Genomic DNA, 15,095 nt, shown 5'->3' on the forward strand with positions numbered 1-15,095 from the left:
GAGGGTGATCCAGCTCACTGGATCCTCATTGTTGAGGACCCAAGCAGCCGGACCAGGCCAAAGGGATGCCCATGTAACACCAGGCTGTGGCAGATACCGTAGATGGTCATTTCCAATGGGTGGGAATGGACCGCGTGTCTTACTGAGGGGTTGCCAACCGGAATCCAAGCTGTTTCGTCATCTGGTGAGTGCGGCAACACACTGAACCAGTGCATGCTCCCCAACCTGACCTGACCTGATATGTACTGACATTCACAATCATAACAGAGCCCTGTTATTGTGCATGGGTTCTGAACACGTCTTCCTGCTTCCTCTGGACACTTAAAAAAACAAACTGATGCAGCAACCTAGGGGCATGGACATGGTAACTCCAGACCAATGTTAGATTCTCTGGCCCATAGCCTTTCCAGATAATTAAGTAGAGCAGGGAGTTACCATGCCTTCATGAACACAAAGACCAGCAGATCTCAAACCCCTCATTGCCATCTACCAAAACTTGAAAAAAGGATGACATACATTAAAAAAAAAATAACAATAAAACACAGACTTCAACTAAGAGACATCAAATGTTGGGTGGATTTTAAAATGTTTAGGTAACACCAAGTAATAGGAAACATTGCCCACTTGTTTCACTATAGTGTAAGAGCCAGCAAGTCTAGGCCCCAGTTTACAGAAAGAAAGCTTGAAACAGATAACTCTCATCGTGAGTCACACCTTCTGGTGTACCTCACACTAAGGGGCCCTATATTTGACTGAGTTTACAATTGGCAAAACACTTTGTTTGTATCCCAGTTTCGCTTAAATTCTTACAAACCAGCTCCCCAACCTGGTGAAGACGATTCAGATAGGCGGTAAAGCTATGAAAGGGTTAGGTTACAGAAGGCACATTCAGGGGGTACATTCAGTACAGGTTTTTAACCATAAAGGCATTCAACAGGAGACTTGAGGTTTAACTTCTAATGATACAGGAGACAAGTGTAGTTTTTCAAACAATTTTATACTCATAAAATTTTCAGCAGCTCCTGAGTCAACAAAAGCTTTCATATTTCTGGAAGCCAGACTGACTAGCAACAAAAGAGGGTTTCTGAGCTGTGTTTGACTGTTAGCCATGTCAGTTTGAAATTCAATCTGATGTTTATTTTCTGTTCTTAACCTAGGACAAGTAGAACAAAAATGTCCCATTTATCCACAATAAAAACAACTACCTTCCTCTAAACATTTGGTACGCTTCACAAAGCTTATACCTGTTTTATTTTGTTCCCAAGTGACGATTTCTTCCTCCTGTTTAACAGTGCAAGCCACTTAGCTAACTCCACCAGATCCTTGACATTATATAATAAAGTAGAGTTTAATTTATTTAACTGATTTTGCAAACCCTGCTGCTCAGTATGAAAGTAATTTAATAGTAGTCTGTTCCCGACTTGAAATGACTCTGTACGGAGAAGTATTTTCTATATTCAGTTCTAAATACTTTACCCTGTGCATTTGATCCTCTATTTAATTGAATGAATTCTATTAGATCTACTTTAGCAATGACTTTGAGAACTCTGAATAGCTGGATTTAAAAGTTGTGTACTCCTGTTATGGTCTCACAAACACAGATGCTTCATAAATGCAACCTAACATTTAATTTTCTTTTAATTACTTTTGTATAATTAATAGATAATAAGAATGTTTTGTCAATGCATGCCCCTAAATTCTTTAAGGGGGTTGCTTCCTGTTGCATCGCTCATCTTGTATATATAAATACATTCCTTTTGCCTGTGTGCAGAACATTGCACGTGACATTTTCTAAATATTTGTCTAGTTTTGGAGATTTTCCAGGTCATCTGGAATTTCGTAAACAGCATTCTTAATATATGCAATGCTTCTAGTTTGCATGTTTTCTAGTTTGGAAATTTCAGAAGTTTACTAACTATGTTATTATCTACGTCATGAATATAAATAAGAAATAGTAACAGGCTGAATGACTCCACAGATGACCTCCACTCATGTGAAACATTCTTCTCTTAATGTTTAACATCCTTCTTGAAGTCGGCCACCTTACCTTAGGACATACAGAGGAGCAGTGATCATTATCTAACAACTTACATGGGTAACGTTTTTCCACCACTTAGCACTATTGAAGAACACTTTTCATTATCATCACAACTTACCGATTGCTCTAGAAACAGACAAGCTGCCATTAACTCGCCAGGCACCAAACCAGATCACACAACCTCCAAGGGCTTCAATTCGTTGCTTCTCATCCTGCACAAACACACAAAAAAGCAGAAAGGATTTAATGAATCACTTTTACTTTTCAAGATTGTGCAATATGAAGTTGTACATAAGCCTTGTGATCAGTTGGGGGCACCACTGACCCCTGAAACCCCAAACACACAAGACCCAACACAAATCCAGGCCCAAAAAAATGATTTTTAGTCCCCCCAATTGAAATACAACAATGATGATAGCCAATACACAGACTTTTTTAAGTGTTCTCTCTCTCACTTTTCTCTCTCCTTCTCTCATCCAATGAGTGCCACCTGCTACCTCCTAACTCTGCCTCAATCAAAATGAGCCAGTGGGCTTTCTTTTACAATGGACCTGGGAACAGCTTCTGGTCTCCTATCCAAGTTGTTCAAAGCACTTCTGGGTCATGCAGAAACCAGGGCAGTCCTGAAACCAGGGTAGTCCTGCCCTGCCAGTGCCTTCTGACAGTCGCTAAAGACCCCGAAAGGGTTGCATTTCCAGACACCATTTCCTTTGCAACCCTAAAGGTGTCCTAATTGAGTTTAGCCCTGGCGAACACTGCCATCTGCTGTGTGGGCGATTGACCTGCTCCTGGTACTTCTATTCTCTTGGTCCTTCCATTATGGCTTGCTGGCCGGGTATTAAAAACTTCTGTTATCCCCTCCAGAATGCCTATTCTTCATTTGGAGTTCCATCAAAATATATGGTTTGGTTGCACTCCTACAGTAATGCATCACACAATTATTGTATTAAGTATGGGTGTACCACTCACCTCCCTGTCAGGTTTGTGGGGTTTCATTAACTCGACAGGCTGACCACGTCTCACAAGCATGACCTGGGAATCTCCAAGCCATGCTACATGTAGGATATTCCCTCGTATGAAGGTAACAACCCCTGTAGACCCACATCTCAGATTCTGTGGAAGAGCAAAGCACAGATTAATAAAAAGCAGATTTATATCACCATTTGCTCCAATGGTTAACAAAAACACTGTAGCTAAAAGCATAAATCCATGAGAAAGTGGATTGATTATCTATTAGGTATAAGACAGAGCAAACAAGTCTTTCTAATAAAAACTCGCCCAACTACAGATCGAATCTGCAAACTCAATGCAGTGGATTTGGAAACAGGATTTGGGGATTTTAAAGTAATAACTATACTTAAAAAACTCACTGTATACTATAAAATCAACTGTTTAATGTTTTCTGATTTTTTGAATGCTTAAATGAACTGGGTCAGGAAACCAGTTGCAAACAAAATTTTGCAAACAGAATTTTGCGTGTTGTTTTATTTACTATTCTTCATTGAAAGAAAGAAAGAAAGAAAGAAAGAAAGAAAGAAAGAAATTATTTACCTCTCTGACTGCTTTCTGGACAAACCTTTCATCTGTCAGCTTAAAGGCCCGGCACAAAGCCTCACCAGGGTCTTGAAGGAACATTTCTTGTCGAACCAGGTTAACATGAAGATGATTAGAAGCATAGATAGCTGCATCCACTCCACCATGGCCATCAAATACAGCAAAGTAGGCCTGCTCTTCTTGATCCTGACCATAAAGAGAGATTAATAGTGGAGAGGTTGGTCATTTATTGACAGATGAAGCCATTACCTGATTGAACATCTGATGCAGTTCCTTCTGTGTGTGCCAAATATCGAGCTAATGCAGTTTTAATGATTTTTCCTATAAGTGTGAGATACTCCGCGCATGCTGTGGCACGCATACATTTTAACACCCTTACTTAAAATGTCTGTTAAGTGAGCAGAATATGAACTGATCACCAAAAGGCATAAATATAAACATGACACATTTCTTTAATATTTCAAGCGGTATCCTTCAATAAGGGCGCGTAAATAAAGGCGAGCTTCAAAAGGGCGACCTCAACAAAATTATTACAGAAAATTTATTAGATAAAGGCAATGACTGAACGTATAAAAAGGAGAAAGCAAGAATATTTAAACATCCAATTCATCTCTTGACGAATAATCCATTTTTGGTATGACAGTAAGACGAACATTTTCCAATCCTATATTCAGTGCATTTCCAGATGTGTTTCCCGTTGAAAGTTTTCTCCTTTCTGAATGTGTAGCCTTCGACTACGAGTAGATCTGCACCTTTGTTGCTCTTCACATATTCCAGAGCCTTTTGAACTAAATTATCGACGAAAACACCTTTATTTGCCGCGCCCAATTGTGGTCACCCTTTTGAAGCTTGCCTTTTTGTGTGCGTCCTCATTGAATAGAGCTGTTTTAAGCAAGATTACATTTTATTTCCATCATTCACAGGAAAGAAAATACCAAATAAAATGAAAAGGATCTGAACCAAACGTTTGGGCACCTGACATGCTCAGTACTTAGTAAGGCCCCCTTTGGCAAGTATCACAGCTTGTAAACGGTTTTTGTAGCCAGCTAAGAGTCTTTCATTTATTACTTTGGGTATTTTTGCCCATTTATCTTTGCAATAGGCTTCTAATTCTGCAAGATTCTTGGGCCATCTTGCATGGACTGCTCTTTTGAGCTCTAGCCACACATTTTCAACAATGTTTAAGTCAGGGGACTGTGAGGGCCATGGCAAAAATGTAAGCTTGTGCATCTTGAGGTACTCTATTATAATTTTTGAGGTATATTTCAGATCATTATGTTGTTGTAGGACCCATCATATTTTTAACTTCAACTTTTTTATACTGTAGATGGTGTGATGTTTGCTTCCAGAATTTGCTGGTATTTATTTGAATCCATTCTTCCCTCTGCCAATGACTGCAACACAAGCATGATTGATCCACCCCCAATGCTTAATAGTTGGAGAGGTGTTCTTTTCCTGGAATTTTCTGGGATCTCCAAACATCCCTTTACACACTGTGGCCAAAAAGTTCTATTTTGACTTCATCAGTTCACAAGACTGTTAGGCTTGTTTAGATGTTCATTTGCAAACTTCAACCCTTGTATCTGGTGGCTAGGATGCAGGAAATGTTTTCTTCTGCTGACTCTGCCACAAAGGTCATATTTGTTCAGATGTTGCTGCCTAGTAGAGCAGTGCTCCGCCACTCCAAAGTCGGCTAAATCTTCCTGAAGATCTTTTACAGTCAAATGGGGTTATTTATTTGCCTTTCTAGCAATCTAATGAGCAGTTCTTTCAGAAGGTTTTCTTGGTCTTCCAGGCTTCAACTTGACCTCTACCATTCAAGTTAACTGCCATTTCTTAATAACATTACAAACTCAGTTAACAGCTACCTAAACACCCTTTGCTATCTTCTTGTAGCCTTCTCCTGCTTTGTGAGTATCAAATATTTTATTTTTCAGAGTGCTAGGCAGGTGCTTAGAGGAGCCCATGGCTGCTGATTTTTTGGGACAAGGATTGAGGAGTCAGATAATTTATACAGCTGTGCAATTTGCATTACCTGGGGTTCCCTATTGAGGACTGTGAACTAACGTGCTAATTAAGGTCTGAGACCTCAAAAACCTTTGCATGGTGAGTTTTTCCTTTATTCACTGTACAGCTGTACAAAACAAAAACAATACACTAATCTTGTATAAAATGCTGTAAAGAAATGTGTCATCTTTAATGTTATGCCTTTTGGTTCATCTTCTGCTCACTTAACTATTCACAGTAACAGACATTTTAAGCATGGGTGCCCATACTTTTGCATTCCTCTGTTCTTAAGCAATCGAAAGTCATTTTCTAAATAAAATGAAAGGAATGCAACTTAATTTTGCACGTGCATTTCCTAACTAAGACAGGAGATACAATTCTTTGGCTGATTCAGGACAACACATTTTAGAAGCCTTGATCTCCTGCTACAGATTGGTTAGTGATACAAAAATGATAGTAGCTTAAAATAAAGCAGTACCCAAAGTGTGGTGATGTGTTTAGCATTTTCTCACTTGGATTAACTAGAGTGGCAACTTTTTTTTTTTAAACTCTGAAAACTGCAAACTCTGAGAAATGTTTCAGTCCTTCTTGTTCACAAAACTAACCTGCTGCTTATCATTTACTGCTGCTCACCACATTTTAGTAATAAAGCTGGAAGACTTTATAAAGACAAATTGTATTATACATTATACAAGCTGTTTTTATTACCATTACCCAGGTATTATTTCAGAATGGTTTTGCAAAGTTCACTTAAAACTTGTCTGACATAAAGTAGCAACAATGGAGATGTCTAGCAGGAAGATATTAGCACATGGGGAACTGTAGCCATTTGAACTGGAGACCGTAATTTGATGGAATCTGCAGTCTAAATACAGCTTCTCCTTTACCACACCCTCTTAATATCTTGTTCTCACCCAGAACCTCCCTGGTCCTATCCTGTAGCAATAAACCCAGCGCTGAGCAGAGTACTTCTTCAAATAATATGATGTTTGATACTTATTTACACTACTTCACTTTCAGTTTAACATGTACATTATTTTGTACATTTTTTGCTTTAACATAACAAACCTGCCAAATTAATGTAAACCAAATGGATACTTAAGTGGCCAATTTTAATTTAAATTATCACAATTCTCCTATACACACACAGCCACAGGTCCAGGAAATGGCTGCCATAAAGCTGATTAAGAGATGCCCAGGAGTAGAAACCTGAAGCCTTGGTATAAAAGAAAAGTTATCTTCAGTAGATCTTTTGTGTTTCTACATTGGCATGTGAAGTGAGCAGTGTTGTCATCTACACTATTGTTTCTGGGGACATGTCAACACTACATCTTCAACTAAACAAATAAATAGAGCTGACTTTGGCTTAGACAAGCATTTTAAGCCAAATGTCAGATGTGTAATGTGGCTTGTACTCACGCAGCTTTCTATCAAGGTTTCAGTTGCAGAGTTCATTTTCTAATAACTAACAGCTTCAGATATTTTGAAAATACTAATCGAAAAATAAACAATTTTTCTGGGAGTTTCATAATAATGATTTTAGCTAATAAAACGAAAGATGCTGACTAAATATGACATGATTACTTATGCTAGTATTATTATCCTTCAGTATACAGTAGTAGCACTCTTATATAAGTGTTTTCCTAACATGCCTTAGCATTGAACTTAAATGCAATAATCCCAAATTACTTCAGTATCTAGTAAGCAACTCCAGGGCATACATCATGCAATAATACTGCTGGGATGGCAAATTATCTGTTGCATGTTTTCCGCAGAGCAAAATGAGAGAGGTCACCTTAGTAAAATTTTACATTAGGATTTGCCTGTACCATTTCCATTTTGTTCAATGTGATCATATTGACAACTGAAAAGCATATGGAACAGAAAAGAGCAGTGCTGATTTAAATTTTAAAATGTGCAGGTCTCTCATACCTGGAGGTTGAAGAGGGTGTTAAAGTCTGGAATGACAATATGTTTGTCTTCCATTTTCCTACGCATATTTTTGATAGCATGAATAGAGGTTTCATAGTAGGCTTGAACTCTCTTCTGTCGTGGGAAATCCTTCATCCAAGAACAGGATATCTCATGTAACTTACTGAAAACCATTCTGGCCAACTTTGTGGAGTCCAGCTCTGAAGACATAAATAGAACTTCATTATATAATTTCATTATTAAATCTTCAGTCCCAAGTCACAATGGTCAGAAAGACATGAATTGATCTCAGTTATACCACCATTTCTGAAAGCATACCACATCAGACTCAACAATTTTGAACTTTACCTTCCCAGTTCCTTTTATGCAAACATTCATCAGTGAGTGCTCAGAAGCTGAACAACTGGCAGTAACAAAGAAAATCACAAGACTAAAATACTAGTAGAATGTTTATTGCTGTTACAGTGAGAGGTAGTGAAAGAATGAAGACTGAAATTCCCTTAACTATTTGAAAATATGCCCACTCATTCATTTTCAAGAACAGGGTCAGTGGTTTCATGCTTTACTTTAATATATTCATAGCAAGTTGGTTTCCGGAGATTCAAATGGTGTCAATTCAATGCAGGTTGAAGTTTTTAACAGCAAATTACATTTGAGACTGCTATAGTATATTGCTTTTGCAACTGTTATTGGCTTGAGAATCATGGTGTTTTTTCTTAATAACTAAAAAGATGGGATGGATAATGTATACAAAATAATGTTACCATACATGCTACACTTCAAGTATCAAATAAATGGTAGATATGAAGATGAAATCTTTAAGCTTGGACACCCAAACAGTAAGTAAAAAGTGCCACATGCCAGAATACAGGTAGCTTGTTCTTTAGCCAAGAACAGAAGTAAGAAGAGGATACCATTGTGATGAAGTGAAAGTGAGAATGAGAGATAGAAAGAGAGCAAAATATGAAATTTGGCTGCAAATGTGCGCATTTCCTTAAAGGCTATGCAGGACAGAAGAGTGTGAAAAGGGTCACTACTTAGGGTTTCCTGGATCTAGGCTGCCAATATTCTTCCACCTCTGCTTTATGGGGCAGAACACCAACTTAGCAAAAATATACTTAAAAGTGTTTTATGGAAATTATATTTCATATATAAGTTTAGGGTTGCTTCAACACTGTAAGCAATAAGTTAAAACTAACAGCTTTGCTGCATAGAGTGATAATGTCATTCATTTTGGGAAAGGAGAACCTGACAGCTTTCCTGAAAGAAGAAGTGCTTTGAGTGGGGTTAAGGTTGCAAAGATGTTAGGAGCCCAATGGATTTTCAATTTGGTGTGTCTTCAGCAAATAAAAGGGGGCACCCTTGACCTTGACTGAAGAAGTGATGCATTAGCTTAGACAAGATTTACCTAGAGGGAGAGAGAATTTAAAGGTGCATCAAACCAAAGTGCAGACTGAGTCTACAGTTGGCGGTAAGAGATTTTGGTGTTGGCTTACTCGTTGGAAAGAAGAGATCCCACAGTCATAAAAGGGACAGTGACAGAGAGGCACAGTAATAGTAGCAGTAGTAGTAATAGTATTAATAGTATTGTCACATGTATATAGTACAGTGAAACGCTTACTGACATGTCTGACCAACAGGACAATGACAAAAAAGAATGTGTTAAAATAAAGAATTTCTGTTTTATTAACATAATGAACGAGTGAAAAGTGAAACAAGGCATGTCTACTGATACTTTAGAGGAGGAGCCCCTCTCTCCATTATGAATGCATTTTAAAAATATGAACAAGTAGGCCCAGAGAGGCGGCTGGTATACTGAAAGAGATTATTGGTACCCTAATTCCTCTCATGTTTTGTTTGGCTTTCGTTTACTTTGTACTTTCCTTTATTTAACATTCATGTCACACTGATATAGCAAAACATGGATTTAAGAACACCAATAAAATTAGGAGAAAGGACATTTAAAATAGAAATCAAGAAGTTTCCAACAGCTTTTAAAATCTGACTAGATGAGTCAAAACAAAACAAAAGGACCTTACATAAAAGTAAGAATTTTTCTGCAGCCAATAGACCTGTTCCAATAAAAATGTGCACTTAGCTGTAACTCTCCACAAGCAAAACAGAATCAATATTACATTTAGGAGACACTGCAGTTAGAATACCTCCCACCCAGTGCTTCTCCTTCTAAAAAGATATTTCATAAAAAAAACACATATTGTGAGTTCACACCCCTGATAATATAAATTAACATCTCTCTGCTCCAAGTGCCATTTCTTAGGTCAACTGGATTTCATTAAAAGTCATTTTTTTCTCGATGACTTAATTTCAATAACTCAAATAAGTATTGGAATGTGTCTAATTATTCTGGAATCTAAAGCAACAGCTGAGATAATATCTTGACACTGTGGAAACAAAGGATGGCTGGCTTTTTTGTACATCTCAATTTTCTCCAAGTTTTTTTAAGAGGGATGGATTCTTGTAACAAATTTAAAGGGAAATCAATCTGTTTTATATAGTAGTGATCTATCTATCTATCTAATATAGTAGTGCTCTATCAATCTGTTTTATATAGTAGTGATCTATCTATCTAATATAGTAGTGATCTATCTATCTGTTTTATATAGTAGTGATCTATCTATCTATCTAATATAGTAGTGCTCTATCAATCTGTTTTATATAGTAGTGCTCTATCTATCTATCTAATATAGTAGTGCTCTATCAATCTGTTTTATATAGTAGTGCTCTATCAATCTGTTTTATATAGTAGTGATCTATCTATCTAATATAGTAGTGATCTATCTATCTATCTAATATAGTAGTGCTCTATCAATCTGTTTTATATAGTAGTGATCTATCTATCTATCTATCTATCTATCTAATATAGTAGTGATCTATCTATCTATCTATCTATCTATCTAATATAGTAGTGATCTATCTATCTATCTAATATAGTAGTGCTCTATCAATCTGTTTTATATAGTAGTGATCTATCTATCTATCTATCTATCTAATATAGTAGTGATCTATCTATCTATCTATCTATCTATCTAATATAGTAGTGCTCTATCAATCTGTTTTATATAGTATTGATCTATCTATCTATCTATCTATCTATCTATCTATCTATCTAATATAGTCCATCTATCTATGTTTATTGTCATTCTGTGCTGTTTCTGCATATGTATCCTCCAACAACGACCTTAGATTCACTAAAATACAAAATATTTTAAAACAAATGAAAATTTTAATTAAGTTCACTGAATGATTATTTACCAAATTAAATGAAAACTAGCACACGAAAGTCGAGTGCAGTGATTGATGGGTATTATAGCAAAGTGACTGGAAGTGCCTAGCTGGAGACTATTAAAAGTGGATTGATAGGCAGGACATACTTACGTGTATTTTCTTCTGTACTCTCCACCTGCTTGATGATATTCTGAGCTGTCAGGTCACTTTGCAGAATCTCATCTGCTGTTGCTCGAGCCAATGCCGCTGCCAGTGAGAATGGGCAGTTACTGGGGAAATAGAAAAAAAAAACAAAAACTTTAGTGCCAAATGCCATTACACTTCGTCATTTCAATGTGGAATAAAATCTCCACTCAGCCAATATATTGCACCTGAGCTAACTTTTAGGCTACACTGTTTCTGGCACATTAGACATGAAATCTCCTTAGTTCATCAGATCAGACATGACCTGACTATGAGGCTCCTCCCCAGTTACCGTCCCAGTAAAACAGGTACTTCATTTTACTGCATTCATTAGGGTATCAAGCTTTCAAATGACTAATGCCTCCTTTTCTCTAACAGCTTGCTTTTTTTGGCATGCTTTTTCAAGTAGACAAACGAAAAACACATCAAACAGCAGGAGGCACGTCTGGAGAAACTCACACACCGCCCACCCCCACCATAACCTGCCCTCCCTAAGGAATCAGTTATAAAAGGTTCTGCACACAGAGATATTAACAAGAAATGTACACGCTGGGCACAAATGGCAAAAAAGTCACAAGTCTAAATAAACTGATTAAAAAGGTTTTAATTCTTTCTTCAGCAGTTAGTAATTACAAAGAGAACCACTGCAAGGAACTATGGTACCAATAATCTCTTTCAGCATCTTTTTCTATAGGCTTAAAATATAGGTAACGCTAACGAATAAACAAATGAAAAAAAGATATTAAAAAAAAATCATCGTGATATTTTAGACAAAGATGCAGATATCCAATAAACATATAAAGGAATATGGCTAAATCAGAAATTCTTGCATATTCCCATTTTCATTATCTTAATCACACTGCATACTTGCAGAATATATCAAATGCAACTTATTATACATGGAGTGCTTCAGTTCTTTCATATTTAAAAAATCTGAAAGATGGAAATTCAAAAATATTTTTTATTATTTCTGTTTAATTTTAAAGATGCTCAAGTCCCATTTGGAGTTATATTAAACCTGCTGCAACTCCAATCAGCAATGAAGGAAAGGATGCTGTAAAGTACATGAAAACATATCCAGTCTGGATGGCTTTCAAACTAATGGTTTCAACCTGAGTATAAAGTGGAATGTGCTTATTTTGGTACCCTAGTAATGTGAGACAGGAACTAACGGGATAATTCCCAGTGGGTGATCCCGTCTCTGTGGACTATGCTGTCAAGCCACAAACTCTGAGACAAAGCAAGCTAGTGGACCTTTTTGAGCAAAATATCCTACGTCTTTCTGGGGCCCCCAAATGCCCTAGCATTATTGTGGGAGCACAGTGTGAGACATCGATGATATACCAGTAAAGCTACAGAAAGCAATGTGTAAGAAAACTAGTCAGCTCAGCAACCTGTTTACTGTGGCTACTTATGATAGAATGCAAGCCAAGTCAGTTCTTCAGAACACTCAAATGAACAGAAATTTTAATTTATTAAGCAGCAGTCACAGTAACGAAGGAGAAGTTGAAAGTTTTGGAACATGGTGTTAACATCTGGTGTTAAACAAGTTGATGTAATAGTTAGCAGACTTCTCTGGAATTTTATTTCCAGTTGTTTAGACAAAGATGTCAACTGTTTCATACGTTGTTTTGCAAGGACGACAACATTCAAGTATATATGAAGTGGAGTTAATTTTAGCATGCAAGAAGAGAAAATGAGTTTATAGCTAGGACTAAAATGTAATTTTGTACATACGATAGTCTCTCACAGTCTAAATTTTTGCCACAGTTCAGCAAAGAGCAGCAGCTGTAGGGCAGCAGAGAACAGCTGGTGAAAAGCAGGAGGATAAAGCAGCTGCAGAAATATCAGAGAATGTCAGGAGGAAAGGGCAGCATCTGCATTGCCTTTGCTTTTAGGTCAGTTTGTATACTGTACTACTTTGCTTACAAATCAATAAGGAATGTTATATGTACATGCACGGTAGGCGGATCAAGGATGGCTGGTGTCTGGTTGTTTGTGGTGTGCCAGTCTGGACGAAAGCCCATGGCTAGTTTTTATCCCTGTCTATCCTTGATATGAAGCTGTTTAGTTCATCTTGGCACTACAAAGCACTGGTAGAAGAATGACACATATTATCAGTCTACAAGTCAGGAATCCCAAAATTAAAAAAAAAATAAAAATTTCAAGAAAAAACAGGGCGGCACGGTGGCACAATGTTAGCGCTGCTGCCTTGCAGTTAGGAAACCCGGGTTCACTTCCCGGGTCCTCCCTGCGTGGAGTTTGCATGTTCTCCCCATGTCTGCGTGGGTTTCCTCCCACGGTCCAAAGACATGCAGGTTAGGTGGATTGGTGTTTGTGTGTGTCCTGCGGTGGGTTGACACCCTGCCCGGGATTGGTTCGTGCCCTGTGTTGCCTGGGATTGGCTCCAGCAGACCCCTGTGTTCAGATTCAATGGGTTGGAAAATGGATGGATGGAGAACTAGAAAAAAGCTGATATACAGGAAATGAAACATTTGAATGCAGGAATTAAGAGGGACGTTACTTTTTTATGAGATTTTTAGTTTCACAAAATATTCCTTCATCTATTTGCATAACCTATTAATCCATTATTTTGCAATATCCACTTTGTTCAATTCAGGGTGACAACTGACTTGAGCTTTTCTCAGCAGAATTGGGCATAAAGTAGGATCCAGCACTGACTGAGACACTAATCCCTTTACCAGTGGCTGAAATATTAATTTCCCATATTGCCTGTTGTAACAGGAGAGGTGTCACTCATGGTGTCAAAAAGATAAAAAATATAAAAACAGGCATGTTAAATTTATATAAAAAAGAAAAAAACACAGACAAAGAAGGGATAAATAATGGACACCCTAAGAAAACCTACTGTCCCTCTGGGCCTTATTGCACTGCCCATCTGTTGCAGTTCCTTGCCAACCTACAAAGTACCACCTAGCAGTCTCTTATTCAACTCCTGTTTGCCTGTCACACCGCCTTTCTTATGCATACACAATCCTGGCTTCATTCTCCAAACTGTATGACTTTCCCACAACTCAAATCCCAACTCCAGACTCTCTCCTTAGATATGACTTTAAAATACATTCCTTTCCTAATATAAACTATCACGTCTCTGCTCCAAGCGGAAACTCTTAGGTCAATTTGATGTCATTACAAGTCAGCTTTTTCTTAATTAACTATTACAAAAAATCACATTTTTTGCACAAATGTGTGTCCTTTTCTTCACATTGCATCACTGTCACTATCCTGAGAATATATGTAATTAAAAACTTTGTTGTGCTATGTACAAATCACAATAAATAATGCAATGGTCTTGATTATTGTGAAATTTGAAACAGCCATTGAGATTAAGTCTTGGTACTCAATGGATGACTTGGGTTTTACACATCACAGATTATCCCATGATGTTTAAATAAGGATAGACTCTTGAAGTTTACCTTGAGAGAAACCTACACAGGTTAGATACTAAAGCATTTAACAGAATGAAATGCTAGAAGTGCATAAATCTGTTTACTTAGAAATATTACACAAATCAAAGAACAGTACAATGTCATACTTACTTAATTTTTAAGTGTAATAGACCTCTAGGCAAAAAAATAGCTTCCTCATATAAAAACAGGCATAGCCACAGACATGGATGACACAGAAAAGTCCAGGCAAGACTAAATTCAAAGGTTCAGACCAATGTAATCTAACTCAGGGTTATAGGGTGCCAGATCCTGTCTCAGTAACACCAGAAATATCACTGCCTTTAATTATGTCCAGTGTCAGGAGATGGTATTCTTTGGCTACAGGACACCAGGTAAGAGCCACGTCTGATGGCACCCAAAGCCTTTGCAAGTCCTAGCCTTCAGTGGCTCTTAAAAAGCCTCACATGAACTGTTCTCTAAGAGAAGCACCCTGTTAGTAACTGTAGCTTGCTAGCCATAATCTCTTGTGGTCTTATGACAGCACCTCTTGTTTCTCTCTCCATCGCCCTTCCTCTCCTGATAGAAGTGTATGCGTTCCTGGCATCTTCACTGAAGGAATGTTTTCAGATGCCTTTATGGCTGATGGTCTTTTTATGCTTTAATTCCCATTTCTCATCTGTGACACCATACTGCTCTCAAGCATCCCCCACCTTTCCAAGTAGCAT

General features: G+C 37.6%; 1 protein-coding gene across 1 annotated transcript in view; it reads right to left on the reverse strand.

The window, feature by feature from the left end:
• The window catches only part of ppm1e (protein phosphatase, Mg2+/Mn2+ dependent, 1E), a 111,370-nt gene that overhangs the window by 14,743 nt on the left and 81,532 nt on the right, over positions 1–15,095 (reverse strand). The window contains exons 2-6 of the mRNA XM_039756862.1: positions 10,928–11,046; positions 7,532–7,731; positions 3,590–3,778; positions 3,008–3,151; positions 2,157–2,250 (exon numbers count right to left, since the gene is read on the reverse strand). Coding sequence (XP_039612796.1) covers positions 2,157–2,250; positions 3,008–3,151; positions 3,590–3,778; positions 7,532–7,731; positions 10,928–11,046 — 746 coding nt within the window. The remainder of the gene's footprint in view (positions 1–2,156; positions 2,251–3,007; positions 3,152–3,589; positions 3,779–7,531; positions 7,732–10,927; positions 11,047–15,095) is intronic.

Source organism: Polypterus senegalus, chromosome 6, assembly GCF_016835505.1.
Source record: "Polypterus senegalus isolate Bchr_013 chromosome 6, ASM1683550v1, whole genome shotgun sequence".
Taxonomy (NCBI): Eukaryota; Metazoa; Chordata; class Cladistia; order Polypteriformes; family Polypteridae; genus Polypterus; species Polypterus senegalus.